Source organism: Anoplolepis gracilipes, chromosome 16 (assembly GCF_047496725.1).
Source record: "Anoplolepis gracilipes chromosome 16, ASM4749672v1, whole genome shotgun sequence".
NCBI lineage: Eukaryota > Metazoa > Arthropoda > Insecta > Hymenoptera > Formicidae > Anoplolepis > Anoplolepis gracilipes.
In genome coordinates, this window is record NC_132985.1 from 3,105,482 (window position 1) to 3,132,825 (window position 27,344).

At 34.4% G+C, this 27,344-nt stretch overlaps 2 protein-coding genes across 9 annotated transcripts in view; one reads left to right on the forward strand and one right to left on the reverse strand.

The window, feature by feature from the left end:
- Fas1 (fasciclin 1 Fas1 domain-containing) overlaps positions 1-27,344 on the forward strand; it is a 244,839-nt gene that overhangs the window by 171,774 nt on the left and 45,721 nt on the right. For all 7 annotated transcript variants that reach the window (XM_072908597.1, XM_072908596.1, XM_072908593.1 and 4 more), the window contains 3 exons: positions 13,122-13,312; positions 22,602-22,732; positions 23,317-23,413. In XM_072908597.1, the coding sequence (XP_072764698.1) occupies positions 13,122-13,312; positions 22,602-22,732; positions 23,317-23,413 (419 nt within the window). The remainder of the gene's footprint in view (positions 1-13,121; positions 13,313-22,601; positions 22,733-23,316; positions 23,414-27,344) is intronic.
- Positions 1,080-25,709, reverse strand: Orc3 (origin recognition complex subunit 3). Of its 2 annotated transcripts, none has more exons than XM_072908600.1 (15): positions 24,214-25,709; positions 9,091-9,385; positions 5,839-5,970; positions 5,638-5,758; positions 5,294-5,451; positions 5,059-5,216; positions 4,780-4,888; positions 4,531-4,695; positions 4,273-4,458; positions 3,838-3,954; positions 3,449-3,736; positions 2,857-3,090; positions 2,129-2,248; positions 1,535-1,602; positions 1,080-1,301 (listed from the first exon to the last, which is right to left on the reverse strand). In XM_072908600.1, exons 2-15 carry the CDS (start codon positions 9,112-9,114, stop codon positions 1,208-1,210), a joined length of 1,974 nt encoding a protein of 657 aa, XP_072764701.1. In that variant the 5' UTR covers positions 9,115-9,385; positions 24,214-25,709; the 3' UTR covers positions 1,080-1,207. The 2 variants fall into 2 exon arrangements, with proteins under 2 accessions (XP_072764701.1, XP_072764702.1); XM_072908601.1 differs by having other exon boundaries at positions 5,839-5,986.

The window sequence follows — 27,344 nt, forward strand, 5'->3', positions numbered from 1 at the left end:
CGGATTGTTCGCGAGGACATGACGTGTAACGAGGACCGATAATGTCATCGCGTTCGCGAATATAATAGGAAACTTTGATATAAAGCTAGAAAGATAAACCGATAATATTACATAACCACGTAAGCTCTAAAAATAGTGGCCATTCGTCATCTAAAATGTATTCCTTTAATTTTAATTACTTCTGCAACATTGGGCGCTTAATCTTATTGTCAAAAAATTGTTAAAAAGGTTTTATTGTTAAATTTTGATAAAAATTTAACACGAATAAATTTCGTCCATTATCGAATGAAGGATTAAAAATCGTCGCTTGGAATGTTAACTTTCAACCGTGTCGCCTGGCGAGAAAAAAAAAACCGTCGACGGAATCCAATTAATCGATATTCGTCCACGTTAAAATGTGGAAACGATTGCTGTGCGCTCTCGGCCGAATTTTTTTCACAACTGTGGAACGCGCGGCACGCTCGCCACAAAGACGATGTAATCGATATTGCGAATTTTTTGAGAGGGAGGAAAGGAGCGAAAGAAAAATTGCATGTCAGTTTGCTCTGGAATTTTAAGTATTTCAAGATCACAACGGGTGAAAACTTGTGCAGATATAGAACGTGCGATCATCGATATGCGTGCAAGTCGTTAAATTATTCCACTACGAATCCGATATAATAATTTCCGCCGTGAAGTATAAGAAACGGAGATCGAAATAAATTCACTAGGCACGTATTTTCGATCATTCCTCATTATCCTAAAAATGATAAAAAATATACGCCATTAAAAGTAAAAAAGATCTATGTGTAATTTGGAAGGCTTCTTCGGATCTGTGTGAATCCATACGACCTTCATTTTTAAAATTAAAGTTATAAACATTAATACATTATATATATATATATATAACATATATATATTAAATTATTACATACAATTTGTACATCTCCCTCATGTTTTCACAATTAAACTCAATCATCGAGAATTAAAAATCATTCAACATCTTCGAATTTTGAAAGTGAATAAATATTTAAATAATGCGAGATATATACAAGTGCTTAAAAAAAAAAAAAAAAAAAAAAAACATTCATTTATTTCAAAATACTGTTTTATTCATTCTCATATAAATGATACAAATTAAAAACATTTGGAAAATACATGTTCTTACACTACGCATAACAATTTGTGTAAACAAACAAGGCAAACAATCAAACAGGCAATATTGTTATTATGTAAGGCGTTTTACATGATCCGTCTTCCTCCGAGAAGTCTTGATGAAACCGAGGAACTGCAAGGTGGCAACCGCTTGAGTAAACCGAGCTCTGTGAATCCTCTCCGTTAAGGATAAGTTACTACGTGATGAAATGCGAGATAATACGTGCGAATTATTCAAACAAGGAGGCATCTTCGCCAAAGTTACGTCTACGAAGTAGAATCCGCGCGTTAGAAGGCATGATATGAATTTCAAAGGCAACGTAGGTAATACAAATCTCAACGAGAGCCGATCACGTTGAACGCGAGGGTTGCTTCGCGCGGAAACTTTTGTAAAGGATACTGCAGTCGTGGATCTACATCGCGTTGCTCTGCAGATTGGGCTTGCGGATCTACGATAGTCAGGAACGCCTATAAAGAAATTGATCAATTGCGTCTTAAAAATAAAATTAAAAATACACAATAAAAAAAAATATGGACTTATCTAAAATTCCAATTTCAAAAAAATATTTCAAACGACAAGGGCCTCTTAAACACTTTGAAAAATATAAGAGTCTTAAATATCTTATTAAAAAGAAATTAGTATAAAACATTGGGGAAAAAAGTTTTACTACAAAAAGTCTTAAAGCTCTCGTATTTTAAACGTATGTTAAACGTTCAATAATTCTCTCGCGATCAGCATCGTTGAGCTTAGAACCGTTCAGCTTAGAGCACGTTTTCGCCGGTGCAATTTTCACAAGAAGCATTTTACCGGCTAACAACCGGCCGACGATAAAGCACTCGGCACCCCTTGTGTGCGCCTTGCTTACAATGACGTGCTTGCGTGAATCACTCGGCAGCGGCGGCGATTAAAATCACGAGACGGTCGGTCTAGGTTCGTGACCGTAAGTGTAACAGGGATTAACCTGTAAACATGAGCATGGGCCGGAATTGTTACCTGCAGCCAGTCGTACATATTGATCAGCTTCCTGGACTCCAAATGCAGCTTATAAATTATACTCAGGTCGGGGAGCGTGCGCGGAATGTCGTCGTCGTTCTCCAATTTGCAGCAGTCGCACTGAAATATGCATTTCCAATTAAACTGCATCGCGAAAAAATCGGATAAGCGCAATTTTTTTTTCAACGGTCGCCGACGAATCGCTTATGCGAAGGAAGATTAAATATCGTAACGATCTGAGGCGGAGATGGATTCGTCCAAAAATTAACCATATAGTTAAAAACGAATTGCGTGATATACATAACGAATTCTGGTAAAATCAATTCATTAATTAATTACGTTAATTTTGAAAGTATCGAAAAAAGAGAAATAAAAAAAAAAAAAAAAAAAAAAAAAGATACGCCGAGAGTGTATTAGAGAATGAAAAATAAAAACTTTGTTTAATTTTAAATCACGAATCACAAGTGATTCGAGAATTCAAAATGCATAACTTCGATATCATATTTTCTTTTCCCGCTTTTGTACTGGATATATGTAAACGTTACATAAGGCAAAATTTTGCGTATCTGTATATATAGATGTGTGTTTATATTATTTAAAGACTCAATTTCGCGACTACAAATTTGCCGATTTTTTTCGGACACGTTCTCGGTTTGTGCGATGACGCGAGGAGCCCGAACTAACGAAATCGCGTACGCGAGCCATTCGTGCGGAACTTGTCCACTCACATCCAGGTACATCTGCGGATCGTTCAATCCTGTGTGTATGGCAGCCCTCAAAGAGCCTCGGATATGGTGCTTCGCCTGGTTTCCGTCGCTGTAACAGAATATCTCGTGAGCCGTCACGCGACTCGGCTCGACCAGGTGAGCGGAAAAGACTTCTCGGTCCAGATAATCGATTAGGTCGTGCTGCGCTTGTTTGTAAGCGGAACGCGACTGCTGCTGACTCATTTTAAGCAATTTCTGGAAATAAAACACGCGGTAGAATTAAATGGAAGTCACTAATCACGGACCATTTTCATCTCTAGAATACGAGATCTTGATTGTTTGTATTCGATGCGACAGCAAAAAAGGGAAAAGAACTTATCTCTTCGTGACTTTACATAAAATAGTAAAAATTCTGTTAATCTATATATAAAGTATGGTAAAAATGTGCTTACATATATTTCCATCACGTTGCTGATTTAGTAGGAAATTATTATTCAAAAATTAATTATTTTAATATAAAATTAATTTGCAAGAGAAAATAGTATAACGTTACGTGAAGATACTTGTAAGCGCAAAAAGAATTAAGAATAAGATTAAAGAACGATATTCGTACTTCCTTTAATTGCATACGACTAAGCTTTTCCTCCATACTGATTATTACGGAAGAACCTTTCGTGGCGTTTAAGCTAGCTTCTCGAATCGTATCGATGCGAGAGTCGAGATTGACTTTAATTTTCTTAATCACCGGATCTTTAGAATGTTCAATGATCTTTATGACAGATTCGAGTTTCGAGAGGAGTTCTTCCTTCGACAAAAATCCTAATAATTTCAGACATTCTTTATATTCGCACGATTCTGTGAGAGTATTCGTGTAAACTGCTTTGGTGTAAACCTCCCGTAACTAAAACAATTTTCATATTGTTACACCGTTTCAATTTCTGAATTCTATATATATTTTTTTGCGAATATATCTCTATTTAAATTGGTAAAGCATTATATTACCTGTTTACCCATTGGCGCGCCTGGCAATGGAGCAACTAAGCAGTGCAAACATCTCAAAACGATTAAAAATTGATTCATAAATTTGTGAAATCTATTTAACAACTGTTCCAATAGTTCCTATAAGAAACTAAGTTTAAAGCATATACGGCAATAAAAAATTATACATTAGTAATAATTACGTCAATAACAATATCTTCTATTCAGGCAAACTTAGAAAAATATAATTAAACATTAAAAATCATCCTCATAAAAAAATATTATTCTTTTCATTAAAATATTAAACAGCTTGGTGATGCAAACTTAAAATTTCAAAAATATATAAATTCAATTATAACGTATTATTTGAAAGATAAAGAACTTTCCACTATATTATTGATAATTAATCATTGATATCTATGATAACCCCTTTCCAACTTCGTAAATCGTAAACAGTACCTTAAATTCTTCATCGCTGAGCTTTGTTTCTTTGCTAGATGTCTTTAAGTATTTTGCAATAGACGGTAAACTTTTAATATCTGCGATATTTTCATGTGTGAGATTAGATATTCTTTCTTTAATATCTTTCGGTTTACAACACAGAGAGCTTATATTGTTGTCGTAAAAGTGTTGTATCATACATATCTAAAAGAATCATTACGATTATAAGTAATCTATTGTCGGCCGCGATGAATTGATACTTTCATTTTTTGTTACCTTAAAATTTTGTAAGAAATTATCGACCGAAAAATCATAGAACAGAAAAATATCAGTCAGTAATTGAAACGCACGACCGATCAATTTAAATGGAATCTTTGAGGAAAAGACAGTACTCTCTAAGACATCGGATAGTGTTTCGACTTGTGTTTGTGTATGAAATACCTAAAAAAAAAAAAAAAAAAAAATAGTAAATGATGTAAAGTGTGAAAATATTAGTAATTGTGCAAAAATTTTTGCTTAACTTGCCTGCACTACTAACTTCGACGTGACGTCATACGTCAATGATCTATGTACTATATGTAATGTTGTTGCGACACCAAATATAAGTACAAACTTCAATGTATCTCTGTACGAGCTGCGAAAACTTTTTTGTTAGGGAATATTCTTCGATAGTACATACATACACACACGCACATAATTGTCATTATCATGTGCGTGAATTTAAATAATTTTTATTGATTATACAAGATATATTTGCATTTACAGCCCTAATGAGTCTAATTTAAACATTATTATTAAAAATACCTTAACACCAAGATAAAATCGTGCAAAATGTTAATGGAAAAGCTTTCAAAATCCGGTAAAATTATAATTAAAGGATCTTCCAAATCTTCATATTCGACAAGCCATTCTTTTAAGGCACGCATAGTGCATTGACTTTTACGCACTTGAGGAACATCATCCTATAAATAATAATGATAATTTCTGTTTGAAGATTACAATTAATAAAATTCTTACACAGCTACTATCGCGAACTAACCGAATTCGATTTTTGAATAAATTGATATACAGTGTCTTCGATGATATTTTTCACACTGTTACAGTCTTTGCTCCATAACACTGCTATGTGTGACGTTATATTACTAAGCTTAGATACTGCCGTATCGAAAAGTGTGGTGTGATCAGGAACATTAACGCCTACAATTTTAATTCATTTGTAAATATTTATCGAAATTCGCTTTAAAGAAAGAAATATTCCCTTCAAATTTCGAAATAAAATTTTAAGTTAGGTAAATTGTTATAGATAATCTAGATTTGTTAAGGGAAAGATGAAAGATTATAATCTTTTCACAACAATTGCAGTAGATTGACGTCTGTTTTCACCTGTTAACAAAATAGCTGTGGCTATTTCATAGGACGTTGTATGTAATGGACTCGATTTTATTTTTGACACAAAAGTCTCTAAATTGAACATAACCTGTTGAAACATTTTGAATCTGACATTCTGAAATATTAACGTATTCTGTTAGGTACTCTGGCTTCTGTTAAATTGAGATTTATGAAGCTAAATGCACAATACTATACCTCTGTAGCCTGTTCAATATATCTCCAAGTTTCACTATATGCAATATACCAAGGTTCGTTAAAATATTCCGGGCATTTAACCTTTTTTTTCTTCTTGCCAATTTTGTAACTTCCTTTGTAAGCAAATACACCCTAAAAAATCATGATACTATGCTTTAATTACATTATGCTACATTTGTCTTGCATAGCACTGAAGTAACAATATTATTGTCTTTGTTACTTTAAAATTGCACACGACTAAATTTTAATAGTAATAATTATGAAAATTTTATTATATGTACAAATTATGTACATATTAAAAAAGATAAAATGTAATTTTTTCTTGCAATTTACAAATTGACCTCCATTAACCACAGAGTGTCCACAGAGTGTCCGAGAGAAATCAAATTTGAATATATAATACAATTAAATGTTAATTTATTGTTAATTATTTATTTTAACTAACATTTCTATTTATTGCTTCTACCAAATTAATAGAAAATTAATATTAAAAATGCTGACTTAATTAACATTATGCTAGTACATTTATTTCCAGAAAATACTTATAGTTAATTAAATAAACAATTAAATAAATAAAGCTAAATTATTGATTAAGTGCTTAAAGAAAGCTACTGTAAATACATTTTAAAAATATTAAATTTTTATAGTGTTGTATTAACATGGGATACTATAATTATATTATGATGAAATGGCCAAAAGAGTAAGAAGTTAACAATAATTAACTTGATACTTAAATTGTTTCTTGAAATAAATGCAATTAATTGTTCTCTCTCGCTTTGGTATTAAATTGTTTTCCGAATTATTTTCTCTCGAGATATATTAACATCGAATTTATTACTCATCGTTTAACTTAAAATAACGACGCGATGCTAATTTGATATACAAAAATAAAGTACACATTAAAAAAAATTATTTCTCTATTGATTTTGATATTAAAATGTTTTCCGCGTGCAAATTAACTGTTCAGTGAATTATTATCGCAAAACGAGCAATTAAATTCTACTTATAATTTTATTTGTAATAATAAATTAATAATACCTTATAATAAAATTTTTAATTGTTTATTCTGATCTCTTCCTGAACTTTTTATTCTTTTTTCCCTCTCTTTATTCCTCTTTCATGTCATTCATGTGATACTTATTCGCGAAAACATGGTTAATTATAATCACGCGATATGTAGCACTTCGACGTTAGTCAAATTAATTTTATATTGCAACTTTATTTTATATTGTAACAGAAGAACGCAAAAATCACGATTACGAAGTTACGGTCTGCTCAACAATGAAAAATTCCATGTTAAAATTCATACGATACTTTTTCTATTGCTAACGACTAATATAACGCACGCATTTTATGACAATTTTACCTCTAATTATAAATGAATAAATGTTAAAACAAGTTAAAATTGAAAGTAGATATCCGTAAAATGTTATATCAAAAATAATACCATCGCTTTGCCAATTCATGATTTCGATCAAATAAATTCAACCATATACCTCTAATTATAACATAAATAAATATATGTTAAAACAAATTAAAATTAAAAATAGATTACTAAAAAATGTGATATAAAAAATAATGCCATCGCTTTGCCGATTCATGATTTCGATCAAATAAATTACCATATATGCGTTTCAGCAATCACCGTCAAGTGCCGAATTTATGATATAAGCAATTGATAAATATTAAGATAGTCGATAATTAATAATGACTATTAAACATATCGTAAAAATTCATATAGCGCATTGCTGTTTACATGTAATAGTGTTGTTATTCGCAGGGCGAGGCTCAAAGGCAAGAGACATCGTGTCGTCGTATTATCTCTCGAGACACGATCGTAACAAGTACTAACAAAGAGATGCCAAACGCGATTATTCCCTGCTAACAGAGATTGTTACTTTGCGCGATTAATTAACTTTCGCAATTATCGCTCAACTAGCTTTGTATTAATACAGTATCAGTATAAGAGAGTTATATTCACTCCGTATTATATTAATATTTATCAATCGTATATCATAAATGCGGTGTTTATAATATAGTACATTTAGTAATTTATAGAAACATGAATATATTTTATATAATTTATTCGATCAAAATCATCGTGTGAATCGGTATGGCGATGACATATTTTTTAATTTTGCGGATCTTTTTAATTTTACAATAAAACATAATAAAATTGCCATTATGTGAATACTATTCATTAATTCATTAGATAGCATTATATAATTAATACATTATATGTAAATATTTTTAAAAATATTAATTTTTTTCTAAAATTTTAATATTTAAAATCTTAATAATTTAAAGTAAATTATTAATTATATTTATTAATTATTAAACTTTTAATTATTTTACTAAAATTAATATATTACGTGACATAAAATATTAAATATTTTATTACTGAGATAAATACATATTTTAAAACTGTTATTAAAAATGTATATAAAAATGTTATTAAAAATTAATACCAAATTTTAATTAAGCTAAATTGTACAAATTCAACCGTACAATTTTACAGTCCCGAGTTGATTGCAATTTTGTATAATTTTTAGACCATGATTCTCGTGTTCTACCGTCGTAATATACAATAAAGTCGTATGCGCTGTATGCGACTAATATTAGTTGTACTATATAAAATGTAGTGAAATCGTCGTATTCTGATAATTAATGCGTGACCGTAATAAACTGTGTTCTTATGAATGAATGTCATATAAATGTGTGTCTAAAATGTGTCTATAAATGTCAATAAATTATTAATTTATTTTTAAAATTGTTTATTTATATCTTACTCACTTTAGCAATTAATCTGAAATATATATACTTTTGTAATAAGAATGACAGATTAACAAAAGTCGCATATAAATGAAATTATTGTATAAACTGATATAAATCGAGCACAAAGATTTATTATTATTGTAACTATCATTGATGTGTAATGCAATATATACATAGAAATATGTATTAATGTTAAACAAATAAATTTTTACATATTAAATTTTTTGTCAACTTTACACTTAAAAAAAAGCTCAATTCCAATTTATAATCTTTCAATAATGAAAATAGTATTATACATACATATACCAAAGAAAAAGTCGCAACAAAGACATTAATATTTTTACTAAACTTTTAAGGCAAAAGGGATAGTGAATCATATGAATCATTATTCACATCATTATTCACTTTCGCGCGTTGACTTTACATTTTGAGGTTAAGCAGGCAATAGCAACAGGTTGTACACGTTGTATCACTTACTTTGGATACGGAAACATTCTCCATTTTGAGAGCAGGTGTCGAGCTGCCGAATATATGTTCGTCTTAAATTTACGTCTTGACTATCGCAGATAAGAGGAACGAATGATTCACAAAGAAACACACACTGTGATCACGCGTAAACGACTGTAACCTGTAACCGAATGCCCGAAGCCCGAAGGCGTCAGGCGTCAGCTGGGCATTAAAAAAGTCTTGTGCCGCTAGCTGGCGCCATATGACAGCATCTGCTGGCTAGAGCTGACATTTAGAGCATCTGTTATATACCCACCATATAGCTCTGCAATATTATTCAGATGTTGATAGAATATTCATAAATGCATTTTGTTTATTAAAACATAAAGCTCTAATATGTTTCTATATGATGATATAATATTTTATAAAAGCTGTATTATAATAGCCGAGTAAAGATATTGTAATTTTATTTTAAAATTCGAAGAGTCGTATCACTTAAGATTTGTTTCAAAATTCGAAGAGTTATATCATATCAGGTTTTATAAATATAGGATTCATGCACAAGATGAAAGAATTGAGAAATTCAATAATTTCAAAATTTAAGAAATTTCTAAAATAAAGATTTCAATACAAACACACACATACAACCGTACAGGAATAATATTGTTTGTATTTTCTTTTTTTTTTTTTTTAATCTCCTCTAATCGTACTTATTTGTAAATGCTCGTCTGTACGAATCAACTTATATACCTATTTATTTTTGTTATATACTTGAAAGAAATTTTTTCCTCTATAAAATATGACAAAAAATATCTAGATGCAATATATCTACCGTACGAAACCATCTGTCACAGTTCGAATAAAGCAACGCGCAGTTCGTCCTCATCAAACGAAACCGACATGCATGTTTGAAAGTCGGATTGCGGATACGTCGAAAAGGGACAAGAAGAGACGAGTAGAGACGTTGCGGGCGAGAGAGAGAGAGTGGAAGCTGCGGATAAGGGAGAATGGGGGATATAAATCGATGCGCAAGCAGCTTTGCGCGAGTTGTTCTCGTTTTGTGGTCGGCCGTAGCACCTGTGTCCCGCATCGACGAGCGGACAGACGAGGGGGCAGGGGGGTGCTCAAGGGGGAAGAAAATAAATGCGAATCGATCGGCAGCTTAATCATTCGGTCGCCCTCGTTGAAAGAGCGAAAAGGCTCGGCGTTGCCGGGACAAAACGCTCGCGCGAGCCGCCGAGCTTGGAGATATTACCCTCTGAGAGGCATACGATCGTTCCCGTGACTCGATCACGTCGCATAAAGCACTCTCTGGCGTAACAAGAAAAATGCACTCCGACGGAGAGAGACGTGCTATAAAAATCCAGCCGGCGCGGCGCGCGAATAAAGCTCCATTCGTCGATTCGTGATAAACCGGTTCGATCGATAATGCGATCGCTGGTTCGTCGGCGCCTAACAAACTTTCGAACGTGCTTCGCATTTCCATGCTGACTTACAATCGAATTTCGGCGATCCGAAAAAAATTTTACTTGCGAATGGAATACATATATTCAAGATAAATATTTAAAAAATTTCCATTTCAAGCTAAATGATCTAGAAAGTGTATGTATATATATATATGTGTGTGTGTGTGTGTGTGTGTGTACCTAATGTTTAAATATTTATAAAAAGTAATAAATAAAAATCTAACTTATTAAAAAAATTATAACTACAATAATTATCGGTGAAAAGAATAATATTTTGCAATGATCTATAATATAAAAATAAAAGCATCATCTTCTTAAATACTTTAAACATATTTGATTCTCCTAAATTAAAAATTTGAAATAATTACAGAATAAATTTATCTTGCATTCAAATTCATATGCACGGTATTTCGTAATATATTGAAACTCTGATACGTTTCATATATATGTTCTTCGCATATCCCGTTCTAAAGCTTTTTTACCTAGCGGAAGAAAGATCACGTATGCAACCATCTGGGATGATTGACGACGCGTCACGGAAATATAAAAGCGTGTACTATATGGCGTGGCTTGATGGGTTCTTCGAGCGGTGAGCTTCTCCAAGCTTGTACAGGATAAGCCAGAAGTCACTTTACGCCAAAAGAATAGCGTATCGAAAGAAATTTATCTTAACAAGCTATAGCTCGAAAAAATTGTTCAAGTATATGTGAATTTTTTCATGACAGTAATCACTATATTATACTTTATCTAAATAGTTAATATACGTTATCGCGAGATATACTTTCTTTTTAAAAATAAAGATTTATTTCCAACCGATCAACAACTTATTTTCAATATATAACGCGCGATTGTTGCGTATATCACGGAGAATATTCGAGAGCGGCGCATAAAAGACAGTCGGTTAAAGTTTTACGCTCCCAACTGCCTATACAAATGTTATCCTCCGCAATGCGATGAGCAACTTTTCCCGATATCGTTCGAGTCTAGTGGTACGTATATGCGTATATCGCTGCGGATCATAAATTTTACGATTACCGTAAGCTTTAGTAATATATACGCACACGCGTTGGCGAATCGTCAAAGTTTTCTGCGTGCGAATCATCGCCAACATAGTTACGCATGTTAAAAACAGTTTTCTTATCTTTTCGATTACACGAGAGCAACGATTGTTAAAAAGTTTGAGAAAAAAAAATGCTTAAAAATAAGCAAGAAGATGTGAGAATTCAGAGGAATAAAAGAGAAAGTTTAATCGCAATTGTCTTTTCGATTCGAATGTTGAGAGAGAGAGAGAGAGAGAGAGAGAAAAGGCGAAAAATATTTCCAGTCCGCGAATAAACGCGATATATTCTGCCGCAATGCAATTTTGCGGAAAGCTCGCGGACGAGGAAAATTATTTCCCGCAAGAACGTCGCGCCCGAATCGTCGTCGTACTGCCGAGGAAACGAAATTCTACGGCGCCGACCGCTTCCTGTCCCGGAAACTTTTATGGGTAAAGTAAAACGACCGGTGGTTTACGAAACGCGACTCAATTCCTAGCGTTCGTAATGAGCGTCATTGTTGTCGGTACTACGGACAGCTCGCTTTTTTCCTCACGAAGATTGGACTTGCATGGTACTCGCAATCGCTTATGTCATGAACAGGGCTGTTCTTAGAAACTACAATGCCGCGATATTCGATAGATCGCCCTCGAAAAAAAAAAGGTATAAAAATACTTTGATTCTTATGCTAATCGTAAGACTACAGGAGGAAAATCAGAAATTACATCGAGATTTTAATTTTAATTATGCCGAAGAAAATAAAAATTTAAAGTACTTTAAAAATTTACTTAATTGGCTATATTAGATAAAATTATTCTTTAATTTGATCAGTTTCAACTATCTTTCTCTACCTCTATAAAACATAAGGTATGTTCGGAAAATTAATTTTTTATACAATACACAATATTTAGTGTAACATAAAGAATTTATAGATTATATTGTTAAAAAAACATGAATGAAAAAATGCGAAAGTTTAAATATATCTAAGAAAATATTTTACTGTTTTTACTGTGAATTTTAGTCAAATATTCAGTTCTATAAATTTTTATCATAACTGCGTCTTTCTTTTACGCGTGTGGTATCAAATAATAATAGCACAAGGACGGTTCTGCTCTCCGCTTCTTACTATATGCTAGCACAAGAAGAAAAAAACCTCAAGATTACGAGGACGTTTTCTCGGTAACGGGATAATAAAGCGACGAGCATTGTAGCTTCACCATGGACTTTTTGAAGTTTGCTCTATCTCCAGTTTCTGTCCCATTCACCATTTACGTTATTTTCAGCATTTTTCTTTGCGTATTTTTTTCCCTCTTTCGCCCTTTTTCTCTATCTTTTCCCGCATTATTCTTTTTTACCGAGAATAAAAATCTTCTTGAAAACTTAAAAACTTTGCGGTTCTCGAAGAAGTAAAGCGCAATCTTCGCGGTTTTGTTTGGCGAGAACTAAAGTAACTCTATTGAATCATATTCATTTACGTATCGACGAAAAGGAACATTTTAACATCCGAAGTACATTTTATGAAACAAAGTATTAATAAGACTTTCTTTGTCGGTTGCAGCGAACCGGCCTCTAACGATCGAAGAACTGAGGGAATCGATATCCTCCGAACTGGAGGGCAATCCACCCCTATGGATCACTAGATCATCAAGAAAGTACGGCGTGGACGTGTACATTAATAACGCAAAGATTCTCTTGGACCAAAGCAACTTCCAATCTAAACTGAAAGTCAACGGTGACACCAAGATTCAGGTAAGTAAAAAGTTTACGACAGAAAATTACGATATTTTTATTTCGATGCTTTTTTATTTTAATATTATATTTATTTCGATGCTATTTTATTTTAGTATTATATTTTATCATCTTATATTTTAGCATCTATAAAAAAAAATTAATAATTATTCGTTAAACACACTAATCTATCATTTTTACATAGATTGAAGAAATATTTAAAAATATTTGCACAGGCATTACGTGGCGGAATAAATCTGATAAAAAATTTGGCACGTAAAAATGTGTAATGTAAATATAATGCAAATACATTTGTACATATAAAAACGAAATTTACTAATGTTGCATGAAACATGCAAGCGTATGCTTGTTTGACAAGAGAAAGTCGAGAGATTTTTAGTCGACTAAATCGCGAGTTTATCTTTGCGAATAAAGCTTTCATTTCCCTTGTATTTAACCACCACTTTTCTGACCGATTTCCCGGCAACAACGTCCACGTTACTTGGACCGTTCCAACGTGCCGGTGGCGGCTTTCTAACGAGCTTTTAATGAGCTTTACACGTTCGCCTTAGCCACGAGACCATTAGGTTGATGGATATCGCAAGCTTCGATAATGTCGAACGGCGCTTCCTGGCATTCGCATTCTCGCGAGAGTCATCAGCTCGTCGGTTATCGATGGAGCTCTCACAGCTCCTTGTAAATTAAACCCGATGTTAACGCATGCGATTCATAATAATCAGCGCGTCGAGTTGTAAACTAGCCGAGAATTATCGACAAGTTTGCATCCCCCTCTTCCCTCTTTATTATATCTTTGTATTTTATGTATTTTTTATGATTTCTTTTTTAACAGAGTTTTGTTTTGTGTAAAGATGAGAACATAATAATAACTGTGAAAATAAATAGTTAATATAATCCATAGTATATAATTTTTAATAATGCTGATCGTAACAATTTTGAGCTTTTATAAAATTAAATAATTCTTTCATAATTAAAAAGAGCTGGTAACAGTGGAGAAGAAGATACAATAATAGTTAGGTTACGAAAGATATAGATATCAATAATAGCAATGTAACTCTGAGAATAAATCATTCTTAAGCTATTTGTATTTTATGTATTCTTTATAATTTTTTAACAGATAATTTTTTTTACCTATTTGTCAAGTTTTGATATTCTAATTATTGCTGTTATCAATTGCTAATATTTCACTTTCTTCGTCTAGCTTTTCCTATCAATCGTGCATTATTAAATCAATCCTGTGTTAATTAATAATTACGGATGATTAATATAAGTTTTGCCATTAAGTGAAGATTGCACGATTAGACATAAATACATAATTTATTTTGAGAATAATATAATTCCGTAAAAAATGTCAAATCTGTGTATTATATAATTGACGGATTTTTTAAAGAATCTTGCGAAATAAATTTGTTCCTTGAAAGGATATTCAAAGCAATTCATCGTATAGCATAGCACTTTGCGCAAATGCTGCCAAGTAGTTTCCCTCACGGGGACTCTATCAAGGTAGAATCTTTTCCAAATATCCGTAAATTCGTCGTCGATAGCGTATCTCTCTTTCAACGTATCCCCCTCTCGACTGATTTGGATTTTCGGTCTCATAGGGAAGGTAGATCTCATTTCAGGTTGCCAGACGAATCCTTTAATCTATAGTTAAAGTACCATCACCTGATGAAAATCGCACGGGACTAGCCAGGGCTACGACTAATCCCTTCGACGAGCTTGCCTGCAGATCAATCTCTCTCTTGCTTCCTGGTAATATTAGGGAAACTTTTCTCATCCACTTAACCCGGAAGTTCCATTGCCTCAGCTACTTCCTGCTCGTTATCAGAGCATGAAAATATCGATCCATAAATCGCATCTTTCGCTTCATTTCTCAATATATATATATATATATACAGTTTGAATTAAGAGTTAATTTTTGCAAGAACCGTTATATGCATTAAATTTAATTAAAAAATTAAACGTATTTGCAATTTATTATTATTTTGATAAAATAAAAATATTAAATAATAATAAATATACAATATATACATTTTATTTTCGAAGAGACAATTTATATAGTTTATCATATTAGATTTAATGTCGATTCAATACAGTTAAAATTATTTTATATGTTAATGCATTTATTACATATAAATATTATGGCAAGAGTACCTGTGAAAAACAGCTAAATTATTGTCTCATATATTTGACGGAAAAATTATAATTTCCATGTTGTACATACATTACGCGAGAATTGGTGATAATGATTGATTGCAACATTATCATTAATAATCACGATTGCGCTAATTAGCCATCGAATGGGGGTCCACGATCGACTAGAATAACTTACATTAATCATCCATAATTATTAATTGCACGGTATTGATTCAATAATGCGTGATTGATAGGAAGAGCTAGACGAAATATTGACAATCGATAAGAGAAATAATTAGAATATCCAAACTTTTGGCAAATAAGTAAGAAAATTTTCTGTTAAAAAAACTGTTAAAAAATGCATAAAATGCAAATAATCCTTTAAAAATGGTCGTTTATTCTCAGAGTTATTGCTGTTATTGATATCTCTATATCTTTCGTAACTATTATTGCATCTTCCTTTCCACAGTTGTTATAATAATGTAAAAGAATATTTAATTTTATAGAAGCTTAAAATATTGCTTAATGAATTGGATTATTGAAAATTAAAACCATTGATAACAAAAATTTATTTTCACAGTTATTATTATATTTTGATCTCTACATAGTTCTTAATTATTAATATCAGATTTCATATAAGAATCGCGGGCGTTATTTTGATCTCGCAGATGGAATTCGCAGGAATCAGTGTTGCAAATATATTTTTCTGCGTGTGTGACTATAATAGGAGCTGCTTGCCAACAATAGAACGGGTCAGCGATCCGTTTTCAGTCGGTACCGCGTCTCGTGAACACATTGCATATCTATCAACTTGAGAATGGATTTATGTGCATTGTCCCCTTACGTACATCCGATAGACATACGTATTCCATTATTCTCGACGTCTGAGACGGGAGGTAAAGGGGTCTTGCGCTCGATGGAGAAAGAGAGAAAATATTCCGCCCCGATGGCGAAACTTTATACCTTACATATCTCGTGATGCGCTCTTCACCGGCGCGCGCCCGCTGCGACGAGGAATCGTTCGATATTGGCATAATATGTATGTATATGTATGTGTGTCGAGTGTCTTCCCAATTTGAGCTCGACAAACTCACGTGTGTTCCTCTCATGATATTGCATATTCTCACGCAAACATTCCATCCGTCTATAGAAACCGATAGTTTGCCGATCGCGTTGCAATTCAACGAATGGCTCTCTCGTAACTGTCCGTTCTGCCACTTTATGATTATGGACACACCGTATTTACGATACGCCGGATTAGAAATATAGTATCGGGTCGATGCACATATTTTAAGTCGGTCGTAAATAATTTATGGTTAATTTCGTCCCTTATCCCTCATGCATCGTATACTTAATACATCATCGCTAAAACGTGACTGGCGTATTATAATTTGGATTATTATCCTGGAGCGCATTATTTTTTAAATGTTTTATTTCTCTTCGGTATCTCTCCGATTATCAGTATTTACATTGTGACCTAATTTTAATTTATAGCGTTATTCATAAAAATTTGATTGACGTATTTCTCCCTCGCGTTGCTTTATCACGCAATTTTCCTAAGATATGAACTTTATGACATCTTGGATCTTTTTCCGAGTTTCGATTTCCTGACAGATCGTGCGGGAAGTTGAAATAAAAGGGGGAAAATGTGAGAAGGAGGAAGCATCCCTAAGAGTTATGGTCCCATTTTATTACATCAGTCTACTCGTAAGTACGAGAGAAATTCCAGAGGTTACAATCCAATTTAGAATGTTTTATACGCAGATTTGTTGTCGCTCCCCGATCTGTCTCCGGAAGATACAATATATATTATTTCCTGTCGATCAAATGGTATTTTACTTATAAGAACAGACAGAGGAGTCACCCCCCATAGTTTTGGCATTAAAATCTCGTTACGAAATTTCTTCCCCCTGAAACACAAAGACTGTTTTCATTCTATAACGTCGTCTTATTTAATTTTTACTTAATAATAAATTTATTTGATAATCTGTCTGCAATCTGAACAAAACAGAAGACTCACAGATTGTAACGAGTTTAGCTCGAATTTTAGTGAAGTTTGTCGTATCGCGCGTAGCAAAAGGAAAGAGATGCATCGCGTAGAATGAGAAAGTGAAAGACAGAGGGAGAGAGAGAGAGAGAGAGAGAGAGAGAGAGAGAGAGAGAAACAGAGATGAAGAGAGATGGTGTTTTTAATCTCAAAAGACGGTGGGGATTTTGATTTCATTATACGTTCCTGGAACGTAGCCACCCCCTCGAACAAGTCCCCTGCGTTCCTGTTTTCCAACAATCTAAAGAAATTCCAGTCCGAATAACTACACCAACGCTGGCAGAATCGCCTAAAGAGTTACGGTTAATGGAGGGGAAAAATGCCGGGGTGGAATGACGGGAAGGGTTGGAGAAGGCCGTGAGAAAAGGAGAGAAAGGGAGGGCGGGAACGCCGGAGATGCTTGAGTGCACCAGGGAAACCGGTGGTGCAAGTGGTTTGTCCGCGAAGAAGAGAATTGAAAATCAGCCACCGCGAGAAACGCTCGGCGAAATAGTTGCGAGAAAGGGATGAAGTTTTTTCGCGAATGGCGGAATGGAGTAAAGCGCGAAAGGTGGGTCGAAGCCGCGTTTCGTATCGGACTTTATACGAAATAAAGATGGTAGTCACTTGGTTGGAAAGTTCATATTGCCGTTCAGAAAGAAAGAATGTTCGTGAACTAATAAAATGGTAAAGACATAAAAATGTGTGTTAAAATAACGGAGGTAGCCTTGAACATGATTGACATTGAATATGTTTTAAGTGAAAGATTTCTTTGAAATAACAAACAAAAAATCGTGAATTTATTTATCGTAAATACTATTAAAGTAGTGAATTCTATTAAAGTAAAACAAATCCGAGATGTCAATGTAAATGTAACTATTTGAAATAATTCACAGCAAAAACAAAAATAAAATTAGTTCCTGTTAACACTGTTGAAAAAAATTTTATTATTTTTATTAAATTAGTGAATACAAAGTAAATTTTATTTTAAAAAAGATTAAATATTACAATAACATTAACGAAAAAAAATAAAAGAAGCCGTCATTTATTGTAAAAAGTAGAGTAAAAAGTTGAAGGAAAAATAAAAGTTAGAGAAGAGTTATACAAGATAAAAATCAGTATGAGAGCCAATCATACGTTCCTCTTTCTCTTCCTATTCTATCTCAATGAATTTTAAAGTAATTAAAAAAAGAAAATAAAGTCAAATTTTCGTTCGCAATTCCACCGTTCGATCAGCGATCCGTCGTTAATTAACGAATCCCAATTAAAATAGTCGGAGAAGTTCACGTTTTAAAGATTAATGAGATATTCCGTTTCACAATATTCATGCTCGTTTCAATCTATAAAAATATATCAGTCATCTTAATTTCTAGTTTTCATTAAGAATAACATTTGCAAGTCGAAAAATTAACGCGATTCTTATCGCGTTCGTCTTTTTACATCTCTTATAAATCTCGATGATAATTGAACGTACAGAAATACGAAACTTTATCTTTTTCTCAAGAAACCGGGGGCCGCGAGGATGAAAATTAGCCCGATTTCTATACCAGTGATGACTCGCATCGTGCAGAGCTAATTCGGATTTGGAATCCTCCACTTTGCATGGAATTACCTTCGTGCTCTCTCTCTCTCTCTCTCTCTCTCTCTCTCTCTCTCTCTCTCTCTCCTTGCCTTGAATATTCATGCGGAAAGAATGCATTTGATTACTTAATAGCCGCGACTCGCCGCGCGTATAAAATTATTAACGTACGTCAACTGCAAACTTAAATGCTTTGCTGTTCCTGCCGTTCTTCGTTTTGCTCTTGCACCTTTCCGAGCACTAATTGAAGAGCACACAGAAACGTTTTAACTAGAGAAACGAGGGGTTCATTATTTTCTAAATTTATACAAAATGTAAGTATTTCATTAAAGGACTTTTTCCAAAATTTGTGACACAAGCGCCGGATGTTAAATTATACGATTCGAAAGAACGTTTAAAGAGAGAGAGAGAGAGAGAGAGAGAGAGAGAGAGAGAGAGAGAGAGATAATCATCCATGATAAAAACGATAAAAGCAAAATATCCTTTAATATCATAATATGTCACGTGGCAATATTTTTCCATTAGAACACACACGTCGAGATTCAACAATTTTAATCTCCGCTTCAGAGACCATATTCACACGAGTTTATTGTAAAGATAGGTACGGTGAGATTCATCGTTAACCACGCGCAAATCGTGATTATCTTGCGGCGGGGCGTCTGGGAGGAATAAGCGCGAGCGCACAGGCTACTGTGCATCGAGATGATAACTCGTACCCCCGTGTACCATACACGACCGCGAATATTGGTAGCCGGGCTGATTAAGAAGGAGCCCTCTCTCGCTCTCGGAGAGGTTGCGAATGGTCCGACGCAACTATCGGTAAAGTTTAATTAGCGTTAACTTTACGATACACCCGCGGTAGGCTAACCGCGTCGTCGCGGTCTCGCTGCTCGAAATTGAGAGGCAGCAAAGAGAGAAGCTCGAAATGAAACTAATATGATCGAATAATAGTTCGCGAAGATAATCAATGAGACGTTATGTCGGAGTTGCCCGAGAAGTGTTTGTACGATTTTAATATCTCGGGACTTTATCGCGATTTTAGAAGCTTGTATGGATATTTAAATGTTAAATTTTCCTCCTTCTTTATATTTAGATGTTAGGCGAAAAATCGGATGCCTATAGAGTAATCGCGTGAAAAATTAAGGGCTCGTCCTGCCGCGAACGCGTTCGATCTCCTTTCCCGGATAACTCGCGACCGCGAAGAGCAAGATAAATGGCCGTCCTCTGGCTCGGCTCGTTTTATCCCGTAAGGAACACAAACTTCGCTTTCCTCTCTCATTCTCGGTGAGTAAAACGATTCATTTCTAGCCAACCACCACCATCACCACCTCTTCCCTCCCCGCTGTCGTCCGTCGTTGTCGCTGTCGCTGTCTTTTTCTGCGACAACGTTGGATAAATGGGACACGTTTTCCTTCTCCGTCTTTCTTTTTCTCCTCTTATCATACGGTCTTTTACGTTACCCGCGCGTTCTCTCTCTCTCTCTCTTTCTACCCTCTCGAAGAGCTCATAGGCGCCAACTTTTCGTACGACCAGCTCTTTTTTTCCTTCTCATCTTTACAGACACCGTCTGATGGATGTTTCGTATTAAAACTGTCGCCGCGACCACGATGGATCGCGTGGATATTTAATTATACGCTTTACAAACGCTCGTCGCATCAGATATATAAGCCTTTTTTTTGAAAATTTAATTTAAACGTTTATTTCACAATTTTATAATATATAATTTATTTTAATTCTCACGATGTCATACGTCAAGCAGTGCCTGTAATATTTTAACAATAATTATGAAAGTAGTTAGAAAATGGTGCTAATGACGGAATTGTTACGTTAACTCACTTATTATTAACATCAACATAGTTTCTCAGCATTTCGATAAGTTACTTTGTTTTCTCTCGTCTCTACAATTTAAATTTAATTATATTTATTAAAGATAGTAAAACACTGTAATATCAAAAGGGTCAAAATTATGGATATTAATAAACAGAATCATGTTAAATATGCGTGTTTCTATTAGTACGAAGCAGCAAAAATACAATATATCTTGAACGACATTCGGCGGGGCGAAATCTCACGGGAACTGAGACGGGAGCTGTAACTTTGGCGCTTATGTTTCCCAACGCCCTTGTTCCACCCTACATTCTCCTTTTCTTTCCTCCGGACGGAGGAAGGCAAACAGCTATAGAAACGGGATATCCCTCGCGAGATAAGAGAGTCAGGACGAGATCGCGGGAGAGAGCGAATAAATAGCGGCGGCAACGTTTTAGTCACGAACTTTTTCCCTTTCGGGACAGTAAACGATGGCGTTTCCCGTGTTCCCGACGGAGATGCGCAAAGGGAGTAACAGTTTCTACATCTTCTCGCTTTCCCGCGACTCGACACCCGTGAAATAGCTTATACAAAGTGCGTGAAAAAGAACCACTCCATCTCACGTCTCTTTGGTTTTGCTCGTAATTTTATAACAAGAAATTATTTTTATTTCTTTTATAAAAACGATATTACATAGATGCGCGCAATCAGACGCCTGTCATTTTATATAAGCTTCTAATTTAACAATTGAATTTATCGCGATAAATGAAGCCGAAGAAACGCTCTTGTTCGAGATTGCAACTAAAGAAAAGCCTGTCTTGTTGAAGAGTATTTCATGGTGCATTACCTCTCTAGACACATACACACACACACACACACACACGCACATCTATATACATACACACAAATATAAATATGTTTTTCTCTCTTTCATGAGCTTACTATTAAAGCGCACGCGCGTCAGATGTTTCTGACAGACCCGATATAACCCGCGCTCGTCGCCGCAGGATAAATACTCGTTACGTGCTCTCCCGTTCTCTCTTTCTCTCTCTCTCTCTCTTTCTCTCTGACTCGTTTCGGCTTCCTCCACACTTGGGAGGGTTTATCTTCGCGTCTCTCTTCGTGCTCTCATTTCCACAGAGTTCGCGTCACGAGCTTGACGTCGGTTTGTCTCACTTCGTCTTCTCCGCGGCCGGATTTATGAATCCGTTCGACTTGGCGAGATTAACGTAGTCCTTGCGCGCAAGTTAGATCAGAGATTCTCAAAATAAGCGAAACTTTAAAGTCTTAATAGAGGTTTCTTGAATTTAATATTCCTACACCTGCTAATTATGTTTTAGTTTCCAGGAAAAAAAAAATCTTTATTAAATACAGTCTTTCAATCTATCTTTAAAACCGCGTTCTTTAATATTTTTATAAATGTGAGCATCTTTAAATTATTAATATTTAAATAGTCATTATTTAATTTATAATTCAAATAAACGTACCCCTTTTTATTTATACAAACTATCGATTTTTTAAAATTAATGCTTTCTCAAATAAAAAATACATATTAATTTTTAATAAATCAAAAGTAAAATTATTATGTTAATATTTAATATATTAATTATATAAAATAAATAAAAAAAAATTCTATAACACTATAAAGGCATATGCGTGCTGTTTTCTAAAAAAAAAATGGTATTTTTCAACAATTATATAATATTTTTGTTATTAATCATATCCTATATTTTTTTATATTTCAGGTTTTGCATATTATAAATGAAGTGCTGGAGCCTGTGCGATCTAACTCGGCGGAGACGCCGATCTACAATCCGAACGCGTTTCAGTTTCTAAACCAGAGCGAAAATCTCAATTTGGGTGACCATCGTGTACGGTAAGTAGATTCTTACTTGAGTAAATCACCGCGAATTTTACCTTATTTATACGATGCGAAGAATCGATCTTTTCAAGAAAGAACAAAAGTATCTAGTAGCGGTTATAAAAGAGTAACGAAAATATTTATCAGAAAAGAAGGGAAAAGCGTTTTTTACGTTCTTGAATATTGGATGGTGATCATTTCACTTTTAAACATATCGGTTAAAAAACCGTCACGAAAAGATATCTCTTATTACATGGATTTATAGATTTTTTACTATTACTCTTGAATTTGAAACGTTTTAACTCTACATATCATAAATATTCGATAAAGGATGATATGCTTCTAATTTAAAAAAATATCTTACATTAATTATTATTATATCCTCTCGAACAGAATTCTACGAGACGTCCTCAAGGTACTGTTACACCGGTTCATTAATTAATGCGGTCCCTGATTTAAATATAAATACAAAAACTTGGCGCCGAGAATCATTTAAATAACGTAAATAAATACGCGAACTTTTCTCATTTGTCTTATTATAGCGTCGGCGTGTCTCGCACACTACGTCGTCATAATTAACCTTTCTTTTTTTTTTCTAGTACCTTCCGACAGCGGATTGTCATCGAAAAGAAGGAGTCTGTCTTCAGGGCGGAGGGTCGTTTTACCTTCTTCATCCCCGTTGACGAGGGTTTCAAGGTAAGCGGCTTAGCGACCTTCGTAAATTGATCATCCGGGGGATGATTTTAATATCTTTCTCTCCTACCGACTTTGAAAGATTTGAGGACAATCGCTGCGCCTTCTTCAAAGTAACGGAAAAGACGTGTATTTAAAGTTCATGTTACGTATTTAAGTTGTAATATTATGAAAAAAATAGCCACGCACGAAGAATATTAATATTGAATAATTCATTGCTTACTCAGAGATTGACGTAAAAACGAGAGAGAACAAATTTAATTTAAAATATAATCAATATACAGAGGTCTCTTTAAGATTGAAAAATTTGCCTGATATATCGATATATCTTTTATCCTAGACACCACGGGATTTACGCGGACATTTGGTTCATCCTACACGAAATATCGTGTTTCTGTAGCGTTACGCGAGATGTGACATTTTACCAGCGGGTGTAAATTATTCCGTACAGATACGTATGTACATGTGGTACTTAGACGTTTCATACGTCACAAGTACGACATTCTGACGTCACACGTAAATTTATCTTAACGTTGACGAAGTGTACCGAGCACGTGACATCTTTTATACGTATAGAGAAATTCATTAAAATTATTATAACATCGCAATTATAAATTGTACAAATAACATTACTATTGTCTTTTCTGTATAGATAAAAATGATATTGAAAATTGCTTCTAAACCTTTCTTTCGTTGATTAAAAAAATTATTTTATTCGTCACCTATATTACCGTTTTTCGTATTAGATAATTTGTAAGATAAAAAAAAAATTAATATGAAAACAAATATATATAAAAACTCGCCGTCACTCGAAGATAATAGAGAAACAGCTCTCAATCCATTATGTAATCCATCTGGTTCTAGATTAATCCATTAAAACAATCCCTCGATGTTTATCGATGCCTCTCAATCCACTCGCGATGCGTTCACACTTTTTGATCACACTCGCGATAAACTCGCGTATTCGTAAACAAAATTTTTCCGATAGACACGATGGATTCAATGGAACGTGACTGATATCGAAAAAGAGATTGAATCACACAATAAAACGTCCATATATTTATTCAATACTCGGTCAAACTCGCTAAAAGATAACGCGAAACGCATATATTCAAGAATAGCCTCTTTATTAATGAGAAACGATTGACATAGTTTTTGAACTTTAAGAAATGTTCGTTCGTATTCGAACGTGTCACAATCGTTTAATTTACGCACTAAAATCAAATATTTTTCACATTCACACTCGCGAAAGTACGTACCTATTTATTCACGACACGCGATTTTGTCTTCATTTCGTATTTCACAAAAATACGTTCGATTGCAAACGATTAAATTGTTGAATACCTCGATGCTCTCGAAATGTACATGAAATTCCGGGAAACGTCCACAATTATAGCGAACGCGAACACCGGTTATATTACAGTTAAACGAAATTTTGAAAATATCGTAGACAAAAACGAAATCATTTAGTTTCGATTAATATAGCACGATGTTCCGAGTAAGTTGAATATACTCCTCGCGACAGAAAAATACGCGCAATTAAACTATGGATCGTTAGATCCTTTGATATTTCTCGACTTGAATCACTCGACCGACACGTGATTTCCGAGAAGACGCGCGAGACGAGGACAGTCATGGCGAACGCGAGCATCGGGTATATTATAGTTAAAACGAAATTGTGAGAATATCGTAGACAAAGGCGACATCGTCTCGTCTCGATTAATTCACCACAATTTACGGAATATCGTCGAATAAACTACTCGCGACAAAAAATACGCGCAATTGAACTATGGATCGTTAGATCCTTTGATATTTCCCGACTGCAACGTTCAACCGAGAAGACGCGCGAGACAGAGACCATTATGGCGGACGCGAGCACCGGCTAGAGTCAGAACGGAATTATGCGCTTATCATAGCTAAAAAGCGAGATCTGTCTGTCGATCACGGTTGATTTCTCGAAATTTCTCGATGTTCCAAATATCAAATAATACTCCGGACGACGTCCGAACGACGTCCGGACGAGCGAATAATTCGAAATGCGATCGGATAATCCGAGGTTGGAGCGTACAAAAAAATGGACTGTTCCAGTGAAACGCGAAGCGAGAATATCTGATTACCGGTTATCAATGTCGAGAAACGTGTTAATCGCGCTCAGCGACCAAGTAACGAATAATACGTTGAAATAATAACCTATCGTTAAATCCGGCACTTTGGAAAACTCGGTTATACGCCCGAAAGGACATAGGATAAATTCGCGAGCGATATCGCGACTCAAACGCTCATCGATGAGGCTCGGCGCGAACTGACCGATCACGAAAATGCAGTCACGTGATCGCAAGTAACTCGCGTATACTTAGGGCGCGCTCCGCTTGGCGGTGCAAGTACTTGGCAGCGTTTGACGAACCAATCAGGACAAAGAAATTTTTATCCCTGATTGGTCAATCGTGAGCGTCGCGAATTGTAGAGTTCCCTTTCTTAGTTGATTATTATCTTGATCCGTGATCGATTCTCTCATAAATTTATCTATGTAATAAGAGATTTTGGCGCGCTTTCTTTGCAGCGGGTAAGTTTCTTTTACGCATCTACGATAGATCGATTGTTTAATACGCTAGATGTATGCACATATTTCGAAGTTGCGTATGTCTTAATGATTTTCTGATTATCTTTATCTCTACATATCGAGAATATTTTTATAGGTATGTTTTTTATATCAGGTTTATTATTATATTTAACCTTGCATTGTGCGGCTGTAAAATTCACACAATAGCACGTAACAAAGATTAAACGTACAATCTTTCGATCATCATTTTTTTACATTATTAAATATTGATTGAAATAATTATTTATTGTTAGTTTTTTCATATATCACATATATGTGATAAAGTTCTATAAGAATTTATTTTTTGACGATATTTTTCCAATTGCATCATATTACAAATTTTAAGCGCTAAAATTTTTAATTCGCTTTTTTTCACATAGGTGCAAGGAAAAAGTCCATTAATCCCTGGTGGAAATAAAAAATAATTAAAAATTATGAATTTCGTTGTATAAATCCGCGCGCATTCCACCATCACCTTCCCCTTCCCGGATTTTATTATACTCGCATCGCTACACTTTGGCGCGGAATTCCGCTTTTTTCCAATTTTCAACATCAAGCTCGCACATACAATGAACGTTCGCGTGTTGTAATCCAACTTGGAGCGTAAAAACGAGGTAGAGTTAAACGAGCCATCCCGTCAGAAATTACCGAAAGTTTCGCGCTTGTATATACGATATGTCGGACTCGGGTCGAAAAAAAAAAAAAAAAAAAAAAAAAGAACAGAGGAAGGAAAAAGGAAATACAAGGAGGGAGGCAAGGAAAATAGAGGCCCGGAAGAGTCGAAAAGGATGCGAAGGGATGTGTAACGACGTTGTACGACTCAATCTCAAAAAGTTCCTCTCTCAACGAGGTCGTCGCTTTCCGCCGAGAGAATTCCGCGGCCGATATCGAGACCCCAGCACCTTCCGCGTCTTCGTCACCTTTCGTCCGACGACCTTTCCTTCTAACAAAGTCGGTCTTTTCGCGCAAGGATAGCATTTAAAGTTGGTGGTCCGCAGGAATCGAGTTTCCATGACAACGTGATCTCCGTGCTCCGTGCTTTTGTGCCCAGTTGAAGTGTCGGATGAAAGGATGCTGTTGTATCCAGTAACAAGGAAATGTGTGCGATACAAAACGATCCGCAAAATGGAAAAAGAAAGAGGACGAAAAAAATGTGGATAAAATTTTTTCTACAAAATTTATTATCTCATATATGTTACACGATAAATTATATTATTTTTTTTCATAAATAAAATAAAAATGTATAAATAAAAACTTGAAAAATGGCACAATTGTCAGAGATCGTAGAAATGATAATTTTATAATTTATATTCTTTCTACGATTTAATTTTTTTT

What these genes read in the sequence shown, in the direction of transcription:
- Orc3 (XM_072908600.1), bottom strand. Translation starts at nt 9,114, where the DNA reads ATGGAGAATGTTTCCGTATCCAAA. An exon ending in GATTTTATCTTGGTGTTAAG is followed by an intron (nt 4,889 to 5,058) that starts GTATTTTTAATA and finishes AAGTTTTCGCAG; the next exon opens with CTCGTACAGAGATACATTGA. An exon ending in GATGTAGATCCACGACTGCA is followed by an intron (nt 1,302 to 1,534) that starts GTATCCTTTACA and finishes GAGGATTCACAG; the next exon opens with AGCTCGGTTTACTCAAGCGG.